We start from the raw sequence: 20,774 nt of genomic DNA, 5'->3' as shown, positions 1-20,774 counted from the left end.
GGAGATTTTATATTGGACACTTGCCAGAGTAAAACACTCAAGAAAAGCCCAAGCTCCACCCAAGTCTAAAGAACCGAAATTGTGAACACATGATTGTAGGAATAGTATGGATGTGAGAGAGCCAAAAGACTCGAGATGTTTCTAGCTGTGTCTTCACTTTTTCCTTCTATGTCTCTTGTGTACACTCCCCTTTAGGGCTGGCGGAGAAGCCCGTGAGCACATCAGCACTCCAGAAGATGCTGAGACAGCAGCAGGGATGGAAGGAGGGACCAGTGAGCAGCTTGGAGAGCCTTCCACGGAAGCCGAGGAAACAGCAGCAGGTAAACCGATGGCAGACCTCCACCATCACCGGATTAACAAAGTTGACTTGCATCCAAACTAGGCTTCTACTTGTGGGAGCATCCCCTAAGTGGAGTTCCGCTCGTGTGAAGCTCCCACCCGGGGAAGAATTGGTGTGGTTATCCCTTTTCTTGGAAAACCCATTGTGCCTCTGAAAATCTACTCTGGAGGACTGGCAACCACAGCAGGAACTGGTGACTCACATGTGTGGACAAAGGCACCAATGAGTGCAGATTTTACATGCCTTTTGACATAGTGCAGCTCAGTTCATCCATTCAGAAACTTGGTTCTCTGGAATGGAAACGGTTGTGTATTTATAAGTACATAAATGTCACTGCCATTCCCAGTTTCGAAGAGGCAAGCTCTCTTTTAAACTGAACAGCAGCTTGCCTCTTTGGGAGCGGCAGCAGCGTACAACTTTCCTAATTAGGCACATGAATCTGTTCTCTCTTTTTGTAATTGAAGCTGGAATTTTGTATGACGAGAGTTTGGTTTTCATTGAAAAATATAGGAAGTCTCAGCGCCCTCCTGCCCTGCTTCTGTTCAGTCACATTCCACGATTCTGACCGTGCTGAGTCGCTGCATTCCCCAAAGCACACAAAAAGATCACACGTATACAAAACAAACTCCTTGCACCCAACTTGCCATTGTTAGGCATTGTTTCTGTTTGCTTGCAAGCACAAAACCTGCATTTCATTGGGACAAAGTGTCGGACCTAGGAGTCAACAATCTGGGTCAACAATCCCTCCCTTATTTTCCCCAAACGCTCTCATCCTGCAAAAATAGGGGCTGGTTCTCTGCCCCATGTTCTTTTGCAAAGGGGGAGGGAAGGGATTTCTCTGAAGTGTTCAGAAGTGGGTGCCGCTCACCTGACTGGGTCTTGCTAGGACGTGTGACCTGTGAGAAGAGTCTCGTGCTCCTTCCCACGAGCCGCACTTCCTGGAATGCCTTGGAAGGGATGCAACACGCAGTGATGTGGCAACGCTGGTGAGAAATTACAGAGACAGGACAAGAGCCTCACGCCACTGCAAATGATGTGGGGCTAAATGGAAAAGCCTTGGCAACCTCAAAAGGTTTAATTGAGGTAAAGGGCAGGCCTCTCTTCAGAAAATCTCTCCCCATCTTACTTTCCTTTTGCTGCTATCCAATGAATGGTCCAAGGAAGGAAGGAAGTTAGTAACAGATTCTAGCAAAAAATTACAGAGACCTGTATATGCAAATGTTTGTAGCACCAAAATGTACCTTTTCTCAATTCGGAGTTGTCAACATGCTGCTTTCAGTCTAGGTTTATTGTAGATCAGGCATCCCCAAACTCAGCCCTCCAGCTGTTGTTGGACTACAATTCCCATCATCCCTGACCACTGGTCCTGTTAAGCTAGGGATGATGGGAGTTGTAGTCCCAAAACAGCTGGAGGGCCAAGTTTGAGGATGCCTGTTCTAGTTCTTGCTGTTCATGGCTGGGCATGGCTACTTGATACACATTTGACAAGCTTCCTTTGATTAGATTTCCCCTGCCTTTTCCTCCCCGCGCACGAGGCAGGTGAATGAAGAAGGAAGTGGTTGCAATCTTGTTATATGCCCACTCACAATGCCATTACGCAGATGTGGATATATCCCCCAGTTGCTGGGACTTCCTCCATTTCTTTCCAAATGGACACCTGGCAGGGTAATACAGAATCAAATAGCAATGAGTCCTTCTCTTCAGAAAGGGACTTATTTCTCAAGAAGCACTTTTCTGGGCAAAAAATATGTGCAATAGGTCTAGATCGTGTGCGGGCTACATTAAAAAAACCAAAAAAACCCTCAAGTATGCAGTTTCCATTGATTCTAGAATAGAATGTCATGTGTACATAGGCAGAAACTATTGACTGCCTTTCGTTTTTAAAAATGTATATTTTATTTTTCATTTTTTGAAAACAACATTCTTATACATTTAAGACATTTTCAATTTCTATACATCTGGGACTGCTTAGATCCCTGGACTCCCCACCCCTCACCCCTGGTTTCCAATTTTCCTTTTCATTCTATTACATATAATTACATTTATCTAATCCGTTTTATCTCCTTTTTTACCTTAAATCATATTACATTATAAGTGCGATAACAAGCCTGCTAACGTTTTTAAGTATCTACAGTGGTCTTTAAGATATTCTATCATTCTTTTCCTCACTCATGACTAATTTTTTTAAAATCATCTTGTTGTCTGATCTTCACGGTCATCTTTGCCATTTCGGCATAATCCATCATCTTGGTTAGCCACTCTTCTTTGGTTAGGACTTTCTCTTCCTTCCACTTCTGGATGAGCAGCATTCTTGTGGCTGTTTTTGCATACATAAATACTCTTTTAAAGTCTTTTTGCATTTTGTCTCCTGTTGACTGCCTTTCCCCCATCAGCTCACAAGCAGTGGCATAGCTAGCTGCTCAGGCACCCGGGGCGGCGCAAATGCCCTAAACCTGGGGGAGGGCAAGCCAGGACAGAACATGCTGTGCAGAACCTCCATGGTGTCCACAAGCCCCACGTTGCCATTTCAGGCAGCGTGGAGCCTGCAGGTGCCTGAGCCACTGCATCACTCCCCAAGAGAGAGGTGTGGTTCAGGCACCTTGCAGGCCAGGCCCCACGATCACCCTCCTCAGTGATGACCCGCACCCACCGCACACCCCTTCCTACGCCACCTCTCACAAGTACAGTGGTACCTCGGGTTAAGAACTTTATTTGTTCTGGAGGTCCGTTCTTAACCTGAAACTGTTCTTAACCAGAGGTACCACTTTAGCTAATGGGGCCTCCCGTTGCCGCTGCCACCGCCGCCACACAATTTCTGCTCTCATCTTGAAGCAAAGTTCTTAACCCAAGGTACTATTTCTGGGTTAGGAGAGTCTTTAACCTGAAGCGTCTGTAACCCGAAGCATCTGTAACCCAAGGTACCACTGTTCCTTATATACTTTGTGCATGTGTTTCTTCCTTTTACAGAGGTTAGCCCCGGGGAGGGTACAGAAGCCCCAGAGGATTCGGCCGTGGCCCAGGAAGAAGCCCCAGCTCCAGCGCCTGTCCCAGATCCCACCGCTGATGACCCTCCTGTTAATGTGACAATCACAGTGACTGCCACCCCATGACCACCAGGAAATCTGACTCCCCGGTAGTCAAAATAGCTTGGGGAGAGCTATTCAGGTCAACAAGGGGAGGACAGTAATATGGGGAAGGATTGCAATGCTTGGGGGAAACTGGAGGGAGATATCAGACCGCTCCTTGAATCAGGCAAGATCTTTCTCATCGCAGACCCTGAAGCTCCTTCCTCTCTGAAGGCAGAAGGCCACATCTAAGCGCTAGCCACAGAATCAAAAGGCTCCTTGCAGCAAATAAGGGGTAGCCTGTGAAAAATCTGGAAGATGCCTTCCTTAGAGAAAGAGATGTGATTCTTTCCTTCCTCTTTGTAGAAGCTGGCTGGGCAGTTCCTGGTCTAGGAATGACGACTGGGAAGCCTCAGAGGTGCCACTTTAGTTTGCATGTGGTTACTGAAGATTCAGAGACCTCATCTGGGAGACCTGGGACAAAATCCTGTTATCCAACAGATGCTGGCTTCGTTGTACATTAGTGGGCGTGCAGAAAACCATTGCTGATGATTGGTTGCTGCTGTTAAACAGTCTGATGCACTGACAGTGTGGAATCTTTTTTTTCCTTATTGGGAGAAGGAGGAATCTGAAAGTGCCTGGGATATTAAGTGGATGTGTCATCCCTGGGCTCCCTTAGAAAACGATAGAGTCCTAACCCCCTCTCTTCCTCCAGCATCTCAGAGGTTACTTGCTTAGATGAGAGTCTAGTTACTCCAGCTTCACCTTTAAGGCTAAATCCACCCTTAAGATGTACTAGGGAAAGAGCTGCCACCATCTGCTGAGAAGCAGAAGCTCTTGCTATCTGGATCAGTTGCTTTGGATTAATAGAAAGTTGCATTGTACCACGTGAGGCAGCTGGTTCATCTAGCTCAATATATTTTCAGGGGCAGGGAGGAGGAGGAGAAGGAGTTTGGATTTGATATCCTGCTTTATCACTACCCTAAGGAGTCTCAAAGCAGCTAACTTTCTCCTTTCCCTTCCTCCCCCACAACAAACACTGAGGGCTGAGAGACTTCAAAGAAGTGTGACTAGCCCAAGGTCACCCAGCAGCTGCATGTGGAGGAACGGAGACGTGAACCCGGTTCACCAGATTACGAATCTACCGCTCTTAACCACTACACCATGCTGGAACCTATTCAGTGTTCCCTCGATAACAACATTCATCACTCCTAGCTATGCTGTCTGAGGCTGATGGGAGCATGAAGTACATAGCATTTGGAGAGCATCACATTTGCTACCCCTTCGTCTGCACTGACTGGCAGCACCACCTCAGAGTTTCAGGACTGTCCCAATTCTATTTGGAGATGCTGGGGACAGAACCTGGGACCTTCTGCATGTGGCCCATGTGCTCTGCCACTAAAACCCGGTTTCTCTGACAGTTTGGTTCAAACCAAAAGGTGCAGGTGGCTATTTAACATTACACAAATTACAACCGCAGAAATGGAAAGCAAGACCTTGCTTCTAACTCAATATTTGTCTTAGGTGGGGTTTTGTTTTTTTTTTAGCTTACTTGGCTGCCAGCCTGCTTTAAACCTCAGACCTATTTCTCTAATTGCTGGCTAGATCGAAACCACCAAGCTGTTTTCTACAGCTCCCATCCAAGTGGAACTTGTTTAAGTCCTCAGCTGACATTAAGCAAACACATTCAGTTTGCAAGATATATAGTAGGCTGAAGAAAAGATCGTTTTTGCCTATCTCAAGAAAATGCTTGTCTCTTGGAGACAATGACAATTGTGATGGTATCTGTGAGCCATTGACTGAAAATTTTGGTTGTTCTGATGAATGGATATCTCCATGAGTGCAAGGGTTCATCTACAGTTCTGTTTGCCCCACCACTCCCCCATCCCCCCAAAAACCCCACGGTTTAGCACTGAATGGGAACGAAGGGCAATTGGGTTCCCCCACAGATTCCAAATCACCGCTAAAGTGCCGGTTTTCCAGGGGACAGTTGCTGGGCAAAGGCAAAATTGCTCAAAGCCATACTTTCTAGGCATGGGACAAGGGGAAGTGCGAACGAGCCCAAAGAAAGGGCCCAAACTAACCTTTCATCCAGATCCTAAACACATTTACTTGGTCAAAACCACACCCACCTGCCTGACACCAGAGACCACAAGATGTGGGGCAAGTAGAAATGTGGCTGCAAATGTACCATCAGAAGCCCTAAAGTGTACTCATGATTTTGTATTGGCAAAGAAGAGCAGTTGAGGGGCAGTAGAGCCAAGGCTTCTGGATTAGCCAGCACAAGGGACCTGCCCATAGGGAACTCCCTTGCACACCCAATGCCTGCAGAAAGCAGGTGCCGGGTCAAGTGCTGCATTTAAATAACTCGATTTAAAAGATATAGAAGCACAATCCCAGGCTGGATCTTGCCATTTTGGTAGAGATAGATGCTATCCTTTCTCCCCAATGCTCATCCTACAGGTTAAATTCACTCTTATGGGTGCCCTTTGGAGATAGAGGAGCAATAAAAGTCTCATGGTGATTCCTGTTTTGGTAGAAGCTGCCCTCACAGCTCTACCCATGTCTGCCCCTTACGACTAAATGACAGTCACCTTTGTGTTTGATCCACAACAACTCTGGGAATATTTCTTTGCCATAGCTATACCCTCCCTGCTGCCCCTCCTGTTCAGTCTCGCTTGATGGAAATGGTTGGACAAATCTATTGAAATGGGTCTGACGTCTCTGCTCAGCCTAGGTTCTCTGACCACCTCTTCCTGTCTTTTGAAGGAGGCTGGGTAGTCTATCTGGAGCCCCAGGTCCAAGAAGAAGTGTGGTAACCAATGGACTAATTTCCCAGTTTGGGAACCCCAGTGCGATTGGATCATGCACCCATTTCAGGGCTTTGCAAAATTATTTTGCTCCTTGGGAATGGCTGTGTCCATCTCTTGTACAAATACAAGACAACTTCTAAGTCAATGGCTGTAGGTTAGCTGTTGGAGGTGAAGAAGATTCTTTTTTTGGATCTAGTGGGGAACCTGTGACTCTCCAGATGTTTTGGATTCCAACTCCCATCATCACTGACCATTTGGGCTGGGGATGATGAGAGCTGGAGTCCAACCACACCTGAGGGTCACTGATTGTCAATCTCTGGTCTAATGTGGTGATAAATGGCCTGAACATCAAGGAACAAAAATGGACGGGCCACTGGAAGAACGCTGCACCTTAGAGCTTATTCTGTATAATTGGACTCGAGGTGGAGCAGTTGCACAGTGGAATGCTCCTGCACATCAACAGCACCTTGAATGCTGAAAGTAAGAGAATCTCCTACCAAGGTAAGAATTCTTGTCTTTTGCTAGGCTGCATTAGTTCTTCTCTACCCAGAAATTTGTGGGTGGGAGAGAGTATTCACCCAGGCAGTTCAACCCCCACATCCCACTGCCTGACATGGTATGGTCCAGGGAGAAGGATAGTTTTAAGAGATCTCTTGAGCATGTGATGTAAATCACCCCAAAATTCATATACCCAAGAATCATGTGCAGAAATCTTCACCCAGTCAGAGCACCACAACTCTTGCCAGTGGCATCATCAAGACTTTGGAACAGGCATCCAGGGTCCCACTCGGCAACATGAGCAGGCAAGTTGGCATAAACAGAGGACTGGTTTTCCATAGCTTGAAGTGAAGTGTATTATACACAACACTGTCTAAAAAGTGTTGTCACTGTTAAGGCCATAGTCCAAAATTACTTTACTGCACCACAAGCTATTACTAATGATACCCCGCCCCTACCCCCACCCCCTTTGTCACCCTTGGTCTTTTTCCTTGGGGATGGAGTTTGCCTGAAAAGACTGGAAAATTGTCTAATCCGGTCTGGAAAAGTGGAGCTAATAATTGCTCTACAGATAAAGGCTGTAGCCATGGCTCTAGGTTGCTTGCAAGTCCTTCTTGCAATGCCATTAAATGCTGCCTAGGTAAGTTCTGTGGATGCTGTGATTCCTGCTTTAAATGGAGACGCCAGGAGCTAAACATGTCCATGTCTCATGCCTGGACACACACACACACACACACACACACACACACACACACACACTATGCTGCCAAGCTGTGGCTCACTACACTGGCTATTGTTGCAATCAGTTTCATCAGTCAAACAGCATCACTCCCTTGGCTGATTTCAGCTCACAAACTGGCCACTTTTGCACTTGCTCTTTCTCTGTTTCCAACATGTTGTGACCTTTGAATCTTCTGTTCAAGATGGAAAGGCAGCTTATACATTCATTTACTGACATGTACCTGCCCTCCCATTTATTATTTTTGCTGAAATCAACACAGCCATTCCTAGATGATTTATGGTGGTCCAAATCTTAGCAGGTGGAGGAGAGGCTGAGCTGATGATGATCAGGGACAGAGGAATGGACTGAAGAGCCAGTTGTTTGCTCAGCTCATTGTTCAAATGAATGAGAAAGGGGGTGGTTAGGGGCACACATGCTAACAGAAGTTCTGGCTGCATCAGATTAATCCCTCCTAGTTTTAAATCCAGTGCCTCAAAGAACATAGGATGTCAACAGCTACTTTAACCATAGGAGACATTCCTTTCATTGTCTCCTAAGAGGACAGTCAGAAAAACTGTGGGAACTGCCAGCCCCACAAGCACCCACCCGGTCTCATCTGCCATGGAATCCCTGCATCCTCTCATCTCTCATTAGCGACTTGCCTGGGCCAATAAAACAGGAGCCCTAAGCAACTGGAACAATGAGACTCTTCAGCAAACAAGGCCCAGGCAAAGACCCAGACATATCCCCCCCCCCCCCAGCTTGTCTATGGGATCGGTGGGAGACGGCATTCACTACCCAAGCAATCTGCCTGCTTGCTATCACATTTCTGTACACAGTGCATTTTGTTGTAGCAACATCACCACCACAACCACACAGACATTCTCTTCTAATATCTACACCAAAGAAAAGTTTGTGCCTCGGTCACTGGAAGCCCAACTCCTGCGTAACCGGTTTCTCGGCAATTAAAAAGGCAGACCACCACATTTTGCATTATTTCCACCTTTCTGTAAGGTTCCCTAGCCCAGAAATTGGGAGCATGTGACCATTGAGGTCTTGTCGGACTCTCTGTTCCCATCAATCCCAGCTAGCATGGCCAATGGTCAGGATGTTGGTGGGTCACAAGTTCCTGACCTCTGCCTGAGTCCAACAGCTCCATGTAGCTTCAGCCATTGTCGCTGGGCTCCAGACTTTGTGAAGATCCCTTTCCTTTTAAGGGTTGCATTTACACCAAGTACTGCTTTTGCTCATCACTGCCACACATCTAGGAAATAATTCACAACTATGCGATTCAAATCACAGGAACCCCCTCTGAGGATCTGGATCAGGGAACACTTTAAAAGCAGGTTCCTTCAAGGAATCTTGTTTTGGGGTGTATGTTGAGGCTGCAACATCCACTGTCTCCGTAGGCCATGATAGAAAGTAGGATTCCATTTCCTACCTTCTTAAGAGCGATCATAGGATTTGTGGAACTTATTTAGACAGGCAGAATAGCAGCTCAAAAAGTTGAAACAAGGAGATAGGGGTGTGGCAAAAGCCATCCAAAGTACCAGTGGAATGCATTGACCAATTCTATGAGGATGGGTGGACAAAGGAGTGATATAGAAGCTGTAGAGGCATCGCTGCAGGTCCAGTTTTAAGGCAGTGGCTACTCAGAGATAGCTGGAAAGGGGTCTTGTGGGGAATTTTGAGTGCAGGATTTCTGGTGTAAGATTTTATAGACAAGGCAGTCTGACCAACTGCAGGAAGCAGTCTTGGTGCAAAGCAGTTTCACAGGCTGGTTTGACCACACTACACTTTCCCTTAGAACAATCTAGGAGCTTCTCAACTTACGTCCTTCTCTTGAGGTGGTGAGGAGAGAAGAACGCTGTGGCATTCAGGTCCAGCTTCCAAGCTTCCCCCAGGCATCTGGGTGGTCGCTATAAGAACAGGATGATGAGCAAGATGGGCCCCTGGCCTGATTCAGCAGGTGGCTTCTTATGTATATTTATTCATCTTTATAAAAACACTTCTAAACTTCATTGGGGGCCCTTTTCAGAGTTGACAGTTGTGGAAGATAACTGAAATCCCGCAAACATTAGAGGCCATTTAGACAGGTAACACAGATCCACAACAGGCAATATTAAAAATACACAAGGCTTGGCAGTATACACGTTATATGAAAAAGGTGCAGTTTGCTTTTTGTCCCTGAAATGGCATCCAATTCCACAATTATTACAAGCCTGTTCTAATTGTCTGCTGGAAAAACTGGTCCCCAGAGGAAGGCAACCATAGTAAGTGCTTGGGTTGCTATTTTATATGAAACCTCCACAGCAGTTTTAGACACCAATGCGGTGTAGCAACAGCTGGTTATGGGATGGCAGTGGCAAACACATGGAAGCACTGTAATCCTCAAGCGGAGCCTTCCCTCACCTGGTGCTCTCCAGGTGTCAGGACTATAACTCCCATCAGCTCTAGGCAGCACAGCCATGGTTAAGGAATACTGGGAGTTATAGTTCAATACTTTGAAATGGCACAAGGTCAGAGAAGGCTGGCCTACTGTCACATTTAAATAAGGTGTGTGCCAAATAGTGGATTTGAAATTAGTTATTATTTGTTATTATTATTATTCCAAACGTATTATCAAACACCAATTTAAACACCATAAAATAATGTATGTATAAACTAAAAAACATCAAACCTATAGAGGGCAGCAAAAAAATAACCCAATTGATCTATTGGGTTCAGTAAAAAAAAGCTTGGGGAAATAAAAAAGGACTTCACCTGTTGTAGGAAAACTATCAGGGTGGGTGCCAGAGGAACTTTTCTGGCGAGTGCATTCCAAAACCAGGGCACAACTATTGAAAAGGTCCTGAAAATGTCCCCACATGTCCGGGGTAAACACATAGTAACCAATCATTTCATTTTATGATGCGCAGCTGTGTGTGTGTGTGTGTGTGTGTGTGAGAGAGAGAGAGAGAGAGAGAGAGAGAGAGAGAGAGAGAGAGAGAGAGAAATGTTGTGTGTACTACTACTAATACCAAAACAACGATAACAAAGCAGCGTTAAGCAGTTAACTTACTTGGCATAGCACTTGGAAACCATAATTCTGGAGAATTCAGATTTAAACATTGGAGACTGAAACACCAGACAGCAATTGTAACTATTACACCAAAGCAGCAGCATTCTCTTTAATATTAAAAACAAGGAAAATCCTGCCCAAACCTACATCATTTAAACATATGTACAATTTTCTTTAAAAAAAAAAGAATATTACAACTTTTAAAGGAAAATATAGTGTATTTTTTTCTATATGATACAAAAGACATGCATCTTTAAAACCATTTATTTGCAAAAGAACAAGAATTACAAATATTAGAACGCTTGCTGCTTAGACAGCAATACTTTATTTAACCAAGTTGCTTTTAAGAGATTGGAGGGGGATAAGACCTTTTATAATTAAGACCAGTATCCCTTAACCTAGTACACTTCAGAAGTTGTGGGACTCCATCAGCTCTAGCAGTATGACCAATGTTTTGGGATTATGGAAATTGTAATCCAGCAACATATAGAGGGCACCAGGTTGGGAAATGCTTCAGTTCCATAGGCAGGACATATGCCATCAAAAAAGTTGTTCAAAAAAAACTTGTCAAAGCTGAAGTGGTTTCCCAGCACTGGCTCCTTATAATGAAGTAAGAAGGACAGATTTCAGTGGGACATACTTGCCAATTTTTTGCTTGGACTTACATACCTGCTAGTGCCATGCACAACATGGATAGCTGTGGTATAATAATATATCGCTGCATCAGTTCTTGCCATTTTAAAATAGTCAGAAGCCCTTCTAATGAGTCAGAGACCTTAAGGATGAACAAAAGGAGAACATCTAACCTATCTCAAGCCAAAATTGTGCATTTTGTTTCTGCTTTAACATAATCTGCATCTTTCCATGAGGACAGATGCCAAACTACTGATGACAGACATGCAGCAGTTCATCTGCGGCAGTAATATATTCTGATCATGAATTTTGTATATTAGAAATATTCAGGGAAAATCTGCTAAACACTAAAAGCATGAGAATGAATGTGGAGTTTAGACTTCTTCTTGCTTATTTGGTTCCAAAGCTCTGTGAAACCATGAGAACTAGAAACACTGAGAAGCTAGCATTCTGAAGATTTTAAACAAGATGTTGGAAGTCTCATGAAAGTGCTTTATGAGCCATTAAAAAGTCCCAACAAATTTATTGTGCTTAATGAATTTGAAAAGGCAGTGACAGCTTAAGTGGATACCAAGTAGGAAGGCACATTATTATCCATCAGTACAAGCAAAAACAAGATTTTCTTTGTTTCCTGACCAGGAGTCACTAGTCAGAATCTAATATGGAACTGAATGAGCAGGTGATCAGAGAAACTTGGCCACTTGTCTATGCTTTGCAAGGTTCATAATTACACACCTATGATTGAGGGAAAACTCACAATCCCCCTAAAATATAAAGGCAATATATAACTTTTATAAATAAAATACAATAAAAAGGAAAAACACTTAAAACAGTGTCACACAATATAAATAAAGCAGTCCTTGATGAGATTCTACTACAACAGATTACAAACTCTTTCCCAGCCTCCAAGTATGACTTTCTCAGTTCCACATCGAAAGGCTCATCTTACCTGCCTGAACTCTTTTGAATTGAAGTGGCCTCGTATGACAGAGGTGCCAGAATCCCTTAAATTCCCACATCAAAGGTACTCTGACATTCTTGCTTTTTGAAAAGGCATATATAATAATTGTCTCCAAACCAGCTGGGACTTTGCTTCCACCAGGTCACATTCATTTACTAGTTGTCACTCCCCCTCTAAGGCTTTGAAAAGTAATTTCTCAGAAGTGTCCAGCCGTTAGTTTAGTTTGGAGATGAGCAGCAGAGATGTTCTGTGGGCCTAATTATAAATTGAATCAAGTCTTGTTCTAATTTCCTACAAAGAAAGGGGTCCTTGCACAGTAACCCAATGAGCACTGCAAATTCTCATTAGGGAGCCTTATTTATAAAATTATATAATATACATAATATATTATATAAAATAATCACACACTATATACACACACAGCATTTGACAATTGCTGCAACAGATATAAAAATACAAAGCTTGTTTTTATCGCGCGCATACACACACACAAAATACACACACAAATGTTACTCAGTATGGTACATTGCACCTATGAGCACCTCTGCTCTTCTGTAAGGGGCTTGCAATTACTATTCAGCGTATTTGGCCTTTCCTCTATTTCCCCCCTCACCCCTTCTTCAAACGGGGCGTTTCTAGTTCCTGGATCTAGCTAGGAAAATGAATTCATATTGCCACGGGGCAACTGCAAATATAGAGTTACGTGCCTCCAATTCGTGGAGCTGTTTTACAAGTGTAAGTTTGTTTTATTTGTGCTGGTTAAAACTGGGAGAAGGTGGAAATATGCAGCTAGCCTTGTGACGTACACATTATGCCCTCAGCTATTTCTGAAGCACAGGCACCTTTCTTAAAGCTACATATACAGGTGTTGTACAACTTGGCTGCAAGTCTGACACAACCACTGAATAGTGTTGGGCGCTGCGGGGCAAAGCAGCTATTTTGTACTCCAAAAGAAGTGAAACACGGGTATTAAACATTCTGCATCACCCCCAACCCTGACTGCCCTATTATCCAAGTTCCATGAAGATACACAGAATAATCACGATAATTTTTGGGAAGCTCCCCCCCCCCCAAATATTTTATTCAAGTTGGCAACCCTGGGAAGGTGTAAGACAAAGGACTTGAGTCTGAAGCTGGTAGCTAAACCAAATGAACAAAATGTTCTAGAGGCCTTACATTCTAAGTTTGATTGTGTAATGCTCCAGTGTATTTATAAAGCAGCCAAAGCAGAACCCTTTTCTGGACAAACTTCTTGCAAAGGGCGAGTCTGTAAGACCTATTTCATAGAATGTGTTGCTAAACTTAACTACCAACAACTAGCACTTTTGTCCCCAAACCTCCCTCAATCTTGTGCTCCATCTTGTGAAAGTGAATAGTTATAAAGGTTCTAACTATGGATTAACCAGGGCAACTATTCTCAACTTCCTCCATTTTGGCCATTTCCCTCCTGGTGTTTCCCTCTCTAAGCTGTTTTTCTTAATGTGGACTGTGTATGAACTTATTTACCCTTAAAGCAAACTCCAGAAACACACTTTTTTTTGGGGGGGGGGAGATAGGAGGGAGCCATTTCCAATTCAGAACAATTTTGATTGCTTTCCTAAATCACTGACATCAAATTCTCCCCTTGCTTTTTTTAACCCAAGCATCCTACAAAGCCTTTCAAAAAAGCTCACCTAACCCAAGTAGGAAAATGTGCCCTGCACATTCTCCTTGATGCACAGGACACATAACAGGAACATCAGGAAACAAATCAAAACGCTTTAGAATGGCAACAAGGGGTGCCGGTGCGAAATACCCATGCTCAATTCTTCCACCCAACAGTAAGGGTTACATAATGTGTTTGCCAACCATTAATTGTTGCCCATGTTGTGCCTTTCACTATCTGGAACGAGTATGGCAAGAACTTCACACCTCAACTACTACATTCACTTAAATGAGCCTCTCTTCAGTCCTGCCATTTTCTAACAAGTTTTCGCTAGCACTGACTGAGAACGAGACTTCCACTGCAAGTTCCATGTTTTTCCACTTTAGGGTGTTTTAGAGTTAGGTGGCAACAGTTCATTAATATGCTGTAACAATTTAAATTTCCATAGCCAACAGTTCATTCTGTTTTCATTTGCACTGAACCATCCTGTGGAGTTATATCACCAAATTGTAAATTATAAACCAAAGATCAACTTGGATCTGAACCAATCCAATAAGTACTTCTCCTAAATGTTTGCACTATAATGAAGCTGTATTCTTCCAATGTCCGTGGAAAACATTTTAGTATGTTTCCTGTAATGACAACATACCTTCAGATAATCACAATGGTGTTGTGCTGGAAGGGATGGGAAGGAATTTCTCAAGACATAAATAAAATGAAAAGGCAAAAGGCTTTCTTAAAAACATACATTCATAGGACACTACACCAAAAAATAAATAGCATCTTTTATAATTAACATCCTGTTGTAAGTCTCTTTCAGCGACTCTGCTGTGCAGTTACTGGCTTTAAGTGGGGAGGGGAAGGAGGTCAGTTCCTTAAGTCTCTTGTACTTGGAGCTGTCGAAGACTCCCCAAACCGTCCAACGTAACGCCATTTGAAATCCCTTCTGTCTTTTCATTACAGTCTTTTGAAAGAGGCTGGAGAATAAGGGGGCTCCAGCTCAACATGTGATCTGATGTTTCCAAATGTGCACTGTGATCTGCAAATTCAAAACGCGGCTATTATTATCTAGTTGTCTATTAGCAACTTCAACAACCATCAAATTTATCAAGAGGCTTCATACAAGCTCCAACAGGCTGGGAAACAAGACTACTATTTGATGAATCATCAACATTCCTCCCTCCCCCGCTGTCCTGCAGCTCTTCTATCCTAAGTAGCTAGTTTGATTAATCTTAGTTGCTGAAACACAAGATCACAGCCGAAGGTGGTCTTGGCAGAGATTTAAATAAATTAGCACAGTGTTTAAAACAATTTAGTCACCACAAATAATCCAAGGAGAGTACTGGATGAAATCCATTTTTGAAAAAGAAAAAGAAGCCCGCAGTTTAAGCACCACAGCACCAAATTCCGTAACATGCACAGGGAACCACAAGAAGCTTAAGTATTTAATCTCAGTCTGAGTTTGGTTTCTGTGCTAAATTGCTCTGATTATAAATAAAAAGCAACTGCCTCGGAGGCAGCTATATATTTCCACAATTCCCAAAATGCTGGCGTACCTTCTATACAATCTGTACTGAGTGGATTCACATTTTCTTGGTCACAGGAGTCCCGGGGAGATGGGGGATCCACTTTCTCCTTGCCGTCTTCCTCTGCCTCAGCGTTGCATCCGGGGGTTGTGGACGCTAAGCACATTGCAACCATCATATGATTCAATGGTTTCATTTCTAAACTGTCCTGCTGATAAGGTGCTACGATGGGCATCACAGCTGCAGGGTTGCTTCCAAAAGTGCCACTGGTTTTAGTGAAGCACCTAGAAAAATTCAAACACATTCATGGAAAATGGCTCACTATGAAGTATACTGTAAATCACTTTGTGATGAACCTTATAAAGTGATTCATAAATGAAATAAACAATGTTTCATTACCCAGTTGTACAAAATAGAGGTGTTTTTTTTTTTAAAGCCAGCTCCCACTAAGTGCTCTCTTACACATTTTTAAATGGGGTATTTTTTTGGAAATATAAGAAAAAGAACTTCAATATCAGTTTGCTCTTTCAATTGGTAACTTGACCTCTGTTAAAGTGCTGCTGATAGAGTGATTACATTCAATATTGGATTCTTCAGCATTGTAAACTTAGAAAGTGAGAACATGCTTTCTAAGCCTTCCCAGAAAGAATCTTTGATAATTCTTTCTCATTCTGGATTGTGAAAGACTAGTCAAGCAGGGAAGGAAGTCAATTCCTTATAGCGGAATCTACTTAGCCTTTGAACAACAAAAAAAGGCATCTTACAGCTAAAATCCTTTGTAGACATGCCCAGAGCTAATCCAAAGTGTTGGGAAACTGCCAGTGCTATAAATGTTTGCAGCTGGAGAACCAGCTTCTAAGGACACTGAGGTGGTTATCAACTTGCTTTTTCAACTTTCAAGATATATGCTAACAAGTACTTAACTATATTATTTGTAACTAAACAAATGAGAAACCAAAGCACACCCATATCTATTTAAGACAGGCATATGAACTGAAAATCTGGGACACAAAGCATGTGAACAATTAAGAATATTCTCCAAAACTATGATAGAAGTAGCAAAAATATTTTGACACTGCACTTCATCCTCTCATATATATACATGTTTACAGTGATTTAAATTAAACCTTTTCTTGTTACAGGGTTTTTTATGAGAACTTGAAATAAAACATAGAAAGCATTCTTCCACCAAGTAGAGGAACTGCTGGCATATACTTTCTTTGAATTCATTCACTTTTCATTGACTATGGTTTGCTAGCTCTCCATAATTATCTCCTAGGAAGAAGATGATTAACATGAAGCTCTGTCTTAAATTATTCCTTGGCAACCACACCACTTATTCACAATGGCTGTCAAAATACATCCTAAAGCTACATAATATTTAGCTTTACAGACGGAAAGCTTATTATGTGGAACTTTCTTTAGCCACAGAAGCAGAATCATAATTAGAAATGCTTTGTTATTTATACAGTGCCAACGACGTGCTTTGCACTTTACAGAAGAAACCCAAAAGTCGCCTGCTGCAAGTAGCTTACAATCTAAATTTCGTCATGATGAGAGACAACAGAGCTAAAGGGGATGAATGTGAGCAGATGGAAATACACAGAGACCTGTGGCTTGTGATCAAGATTAAGAAGTTAGGGCACAGGATTCACAGAAAAGGTGGATTCAGAGGAGGAATGTGAATGGAGAGAGAGAAGATTCATTTCACAAATGGAACACTCATATGGACAAATACAACACAAGCTGCAAGATTCTTATTTGCAGGATATTTAAAATGTGTCTCAAGTTAACAAGCCATCCTCTTAATTTTTTTTAAAAATTTCAGGCTCCCTTAACCTTGTGCATAGTGGAAGAGTGTCTAGACAATGTAGCACAGAGCAGCATATATCTTTCTGTGCCGTGTGAGAACCTATGCACTTGAACAAATGGATATTCAAGACCTTAGCAGGAGTGCTATTGCCCTTTCTCCATATCTATATTTTCTGCCAAGACAAGGAACTCAGCTGCTGCTTGCACAAGTTACCAGCCAGCGTCTGTCTATGTCTTCCAGCACTGCTGGATTATTCCATGAAGTTCTTGTGGCATAACTTTCCCACGACTATTTCACAATCCCCCAGGAAGGTCGTAGCCCACATCTTGAGACCCTGAGAGTTACCCCAAATATACATTTGCATCTCCTACATTTACCAGCTAGAGGATTATTTATTCCATTGTATACGCCATTAGGATGCTTAAGCACTGTCATTTTCAGCTAAGACACAGCACAACTCTACCAAGTAAAAAAACCTGATGCTGCATTTACACAATTTACATACAGAAGTCACAATATACCTCTTTATGTCTGAGCTTTAAAAGCCAGCCAGAACAGGGAAGGTTATGTCTGTCCTAGAATGAGGCAGTAAAATGGACTGCATCACATCAGACTACAGGTGGAAAGATGTTTTTGAATGCTCGGCTACAACCTCCCTCATTAGCAGCTAAGGGTTCTATTCCTGGCAAGGCTTTTAAACCAATATGGGGATCATATAACAATGATACCTATAGACTCATGTTTCTATGTTCTTAGAGGCCATGCTCCGCATCTCACTGCCATCATAGGTCCAGCAGGATACGGAATACTTGGCTGCAATGTCTAGACTCTGGAACGGTCTTTGGGAGAGTCAACTGGTCCCTTCTTTAATGCCATTTATGCGAATTGAAAAGACTTTGTTCTGCCACATTTTTTGCTTCATTTGAGTAATTCAAACCTGTTGCTGTATATTTTTAACAGTTCTATTATTGGTAAGTTGTTATGTTTTGATTTACAGTTGTGAGATGCCTTGTGGGTTAGGAGATTTTATAAATTCTGCTGCACGTATAAACCTAGCCTAAAAATACTTCTGGAAGGTATCCAGGCTAAGACTTCAATGGAAATCTAGAAGGGAGTTCCACATCTGTAAGGCAACAACTAAGAACCTCTGTTTAGGAGCCTTTGCTCTTCCAATAGTATAGGTCAAAGTGCTGGTTTCCAAATGTATATTTAAATGTGCATATCAAAACAATTGCAACCTCAGCTCTACCTGAGCAATCGGATCCTTCCCATATCCTATTGCAAGAATCACAGAGATTCCCAAAAAGACACAAATGCAGACAGCAGAGGCAAATGCTGATGCGCACACTGTGGTCTAACCATAATCATGGAATTAACTCTCCTTGTGTATTTTTAACAGAAGACCTGTAAAATCCGACTTTTGATAGTCAGCATAGATCTACTACTACATTTTTGTCTGATTCTATTTGAAAGTATAGTACATTTGCTTTAAAATTTGCAACACAGAATGGCTTGAATGCTGGGGGATAACTTTTTCTTTAAAATAAAACATTATTTGCTTTGCGCATCTAAAGTAATAAACACATAAATACGTGACTGACTCAAAACACAGGCAACTATAAGTAGAGATTGTGCAATCCTGGAATCATAGTTACATCAGTCTTTGATTAGAGAAGACTGGGATGACTGCACCACACTCAATACTAAGAAAAACTGACACCACAGAACTGCTACACAGTTCTACGGTATAATCATCTATTTTAGAAGCTGTGCTTACTTAAGTTGACAGCAAAGGAATTAAGAATGGCTCCTGACTAAGCCATTTAATTTCCGCTTGTTTTACACTGAAGGGCAAGAAACTGGCTATATTCTGGAATGAACAAACTTAAAAATGTTTGCATGAGGGTTTTCCCCTTACTCCACAAGCCACTAAGCTCAAAATATACAGCCAACACAAGGAGTGCTTTTTATCTTCTGTAAAAGAGAACTATTACCCCAGGTGTATTTAAAACAGTCTGACCAGGAAAACATTAGCATTGATCCTCAAATGTTGAGTTTGTTTGATCTAAGGGCCCAAAAGGGTCAGCTGTGTGCAAAATAAGACCAAATTAACCCTGGTAATCAACCAGGGCATTCCACGTGTCCCCTGCAGACAGACAGTGGTTTCTCGCTGACTACGGTGTGCAATGTTTGCTAATGGAAAGTTGCAAAAATCAAGGGTAAGACTAAAGAGATGTTGACTGAACCTTCCCCCCACAAGCTGTGACTTCTCACTCCTGCCACCATGGACCCCGAAGAGTCACTCTTGAAATCTGATAGTCTCACTAGAGCAGCCTCTGGTGCACCTAAGGGAGTTGGAGTTGAAATGGGAAAGCCAAAGAATTCAGGTGCATGTGCAGAGATGTTTGGCAGCATACATGGCGCTCTGATTCGCCGACTAGTTATTGCCGTGGTCACTTAAGAAACTTGGGGGGGGGGGGATTGGCACCTTTTACAAAAGAGTAAAGTGGAAACATTTAACAATGATAATATTATACCCAATATAACCTCTGCTTGGATTATCTTTATTACTAGCTCTATCCAATCACCCAGTTTCTCTTGATGTGCACATGCAGTTAGCTTCTTTTAGAATAATGAAATTATCTGTTGCAGCATGAAACTTTCAGCCTAAAAATGATGAGCTTGTAACAGCTGTTCTTTCCTGTCATTGTGCTTCCTAAGAGCATTTTTCTGTGTCGATGGATGACTTTTGTAGCAACTAGATACTATATATTTGAAGATGGAACTGTTTTTCAGGACTCCAAAGTAGCCAAATGTATCCAGTGCTAAGCAGTGAGCCACACCCAACCTTGTGGCTGGTTCTTGGACAGCGTCATTTCTCCTGTTGACTCTTATAAACGTTATGTGAAATGACATATTTGTGCATCTGTGGAAACTGGAAATTCTCTTGCTTGATGCTACATTTTTGGGTGTGGTGTTTAGCCTGCCATTGATCTGAAGTCTCAGGAGAAGGGTTCAGAGATACCTCGCGGCAAGATGCAGATCCTGTATTTTTGGAGGCACTTAGCTCATTACCTAACTGCATGCCCCATCCTCACTACAAGGATAAGAGGTCTGTTAAAACACCTGCCATACTTCAAAACTGTCAATCCAGTACTCCCATTTTGCAACTGGAACATACAAATTGAGCAGATAATCCGCATTTCTTGTGTTCTGTTTTGCTGTACAGAGCTTGGGGACTTTTAACTTATTTTGGGGCCTCTTCATAGTAATAATTCAATATAAAAGGAAGAAAACAGCGTGCACCTGCTGGGCTATCATATACCAATTCAATATCATAGAGGGAACAAGCTAATCAAAGATGTTCCAGTTGGGAAAAGACTGGAAGGTGCTGGTAGATGGGGAAGATAAAAGAGAATGGATGGCAAAAGAACTATGCCTCTTGGAAGCTTAGCTTACAAACTAAGCTACGAGGATCCAGAGAGAAGCTCCTCTGGGTGATGATATTCATCCCTTGTTTGGGATGTTTAAGACACCCATGTTGAAATCACAGTGGTATGATAACAACAATAAACCTAGAAGATTTGCAAGCTCACCCATTCATTTGCAATGGCAAGGTAACAGAACACAAGATTAGATTATTTTTATCCTGAGGCAGCATTACCAGCTGCTATGGTACCTGTTTCTGGACTCAAAGT

At 42.6% G+C, this 20,774-nt stretch overlaps 2 protein-coding genes across 5 annotated transcripts in view; one reads left to right on the top strand and one right to left on the bottom strand.

Annotated features, from left to right (window-relative positions):
• The window catches only part of VSIG10L2 (V-set and immunoglobulin domain containing 10 like 2), a 64,858-nt gene extending 60,865 nt beyond the window's left edge, over positions 1-3,993 (top strand). Inside the window, exons 13-14 of the mRNA XM_080982367.1 lie at positions 196-320; positions 3,308-3,993. Of these exons, the coding sequence (XP_080838493.1) occupies positions 196-320; positions 3,308-3,450 (268 nt within the window). The 3' untranslated portion in view covers positions 3,451-3,993. The remainder of the gene's footprint in view (positions 1-195; positions 321-3,307) is intronic.
• Positions 3,994-10,573: 6,580 nt separating this feature from the next.
• CDON (cell adhesion associated, oncogene regulated) overlaps positions 10,574-20,774 on the bottom strand; it is a 116,372-nt gene continuing 106,171 nt past the window's right edge. For all 4 annotated transcript variants that reach the window (XM_080982331.1, XM_080982330.1, XM_080982333.1 and 1 more), the window contains 2 exons: positions 15,294-15,547; positions 10,574-14,776 (listed from right to left, as the gene is read on the bottom strand). In XM_080982331.1, coding sequence (XP_080838457.1) covers positions 14,613-14,776; positions 15,294-15,547 — 418 coding nt within the window. In that variant the 3' untranslated portion in view covers positions 10,574-14,612. The remainder of the gene's footprint in view (positions 14,777-15,293; positions 15,548-20,774) is intronic.

The sequence above is a fragment of the Podarcis pityusensis genome (genome assembly GCF_964106645.2).
Source record: "Podarcis pityusensis genome assembly, chromosome: 15".
Classification (NCBI taxonomy): domain Eukaryota; kingdom Metazoa; phylum Chordata; class Lepidosauria; order Squamata; family Lacertidae; genus Podarcis; species Podarcis pityusensis.
This window is presented reverse-complemented; position numbering and strand designations above follow the sequence as displayed.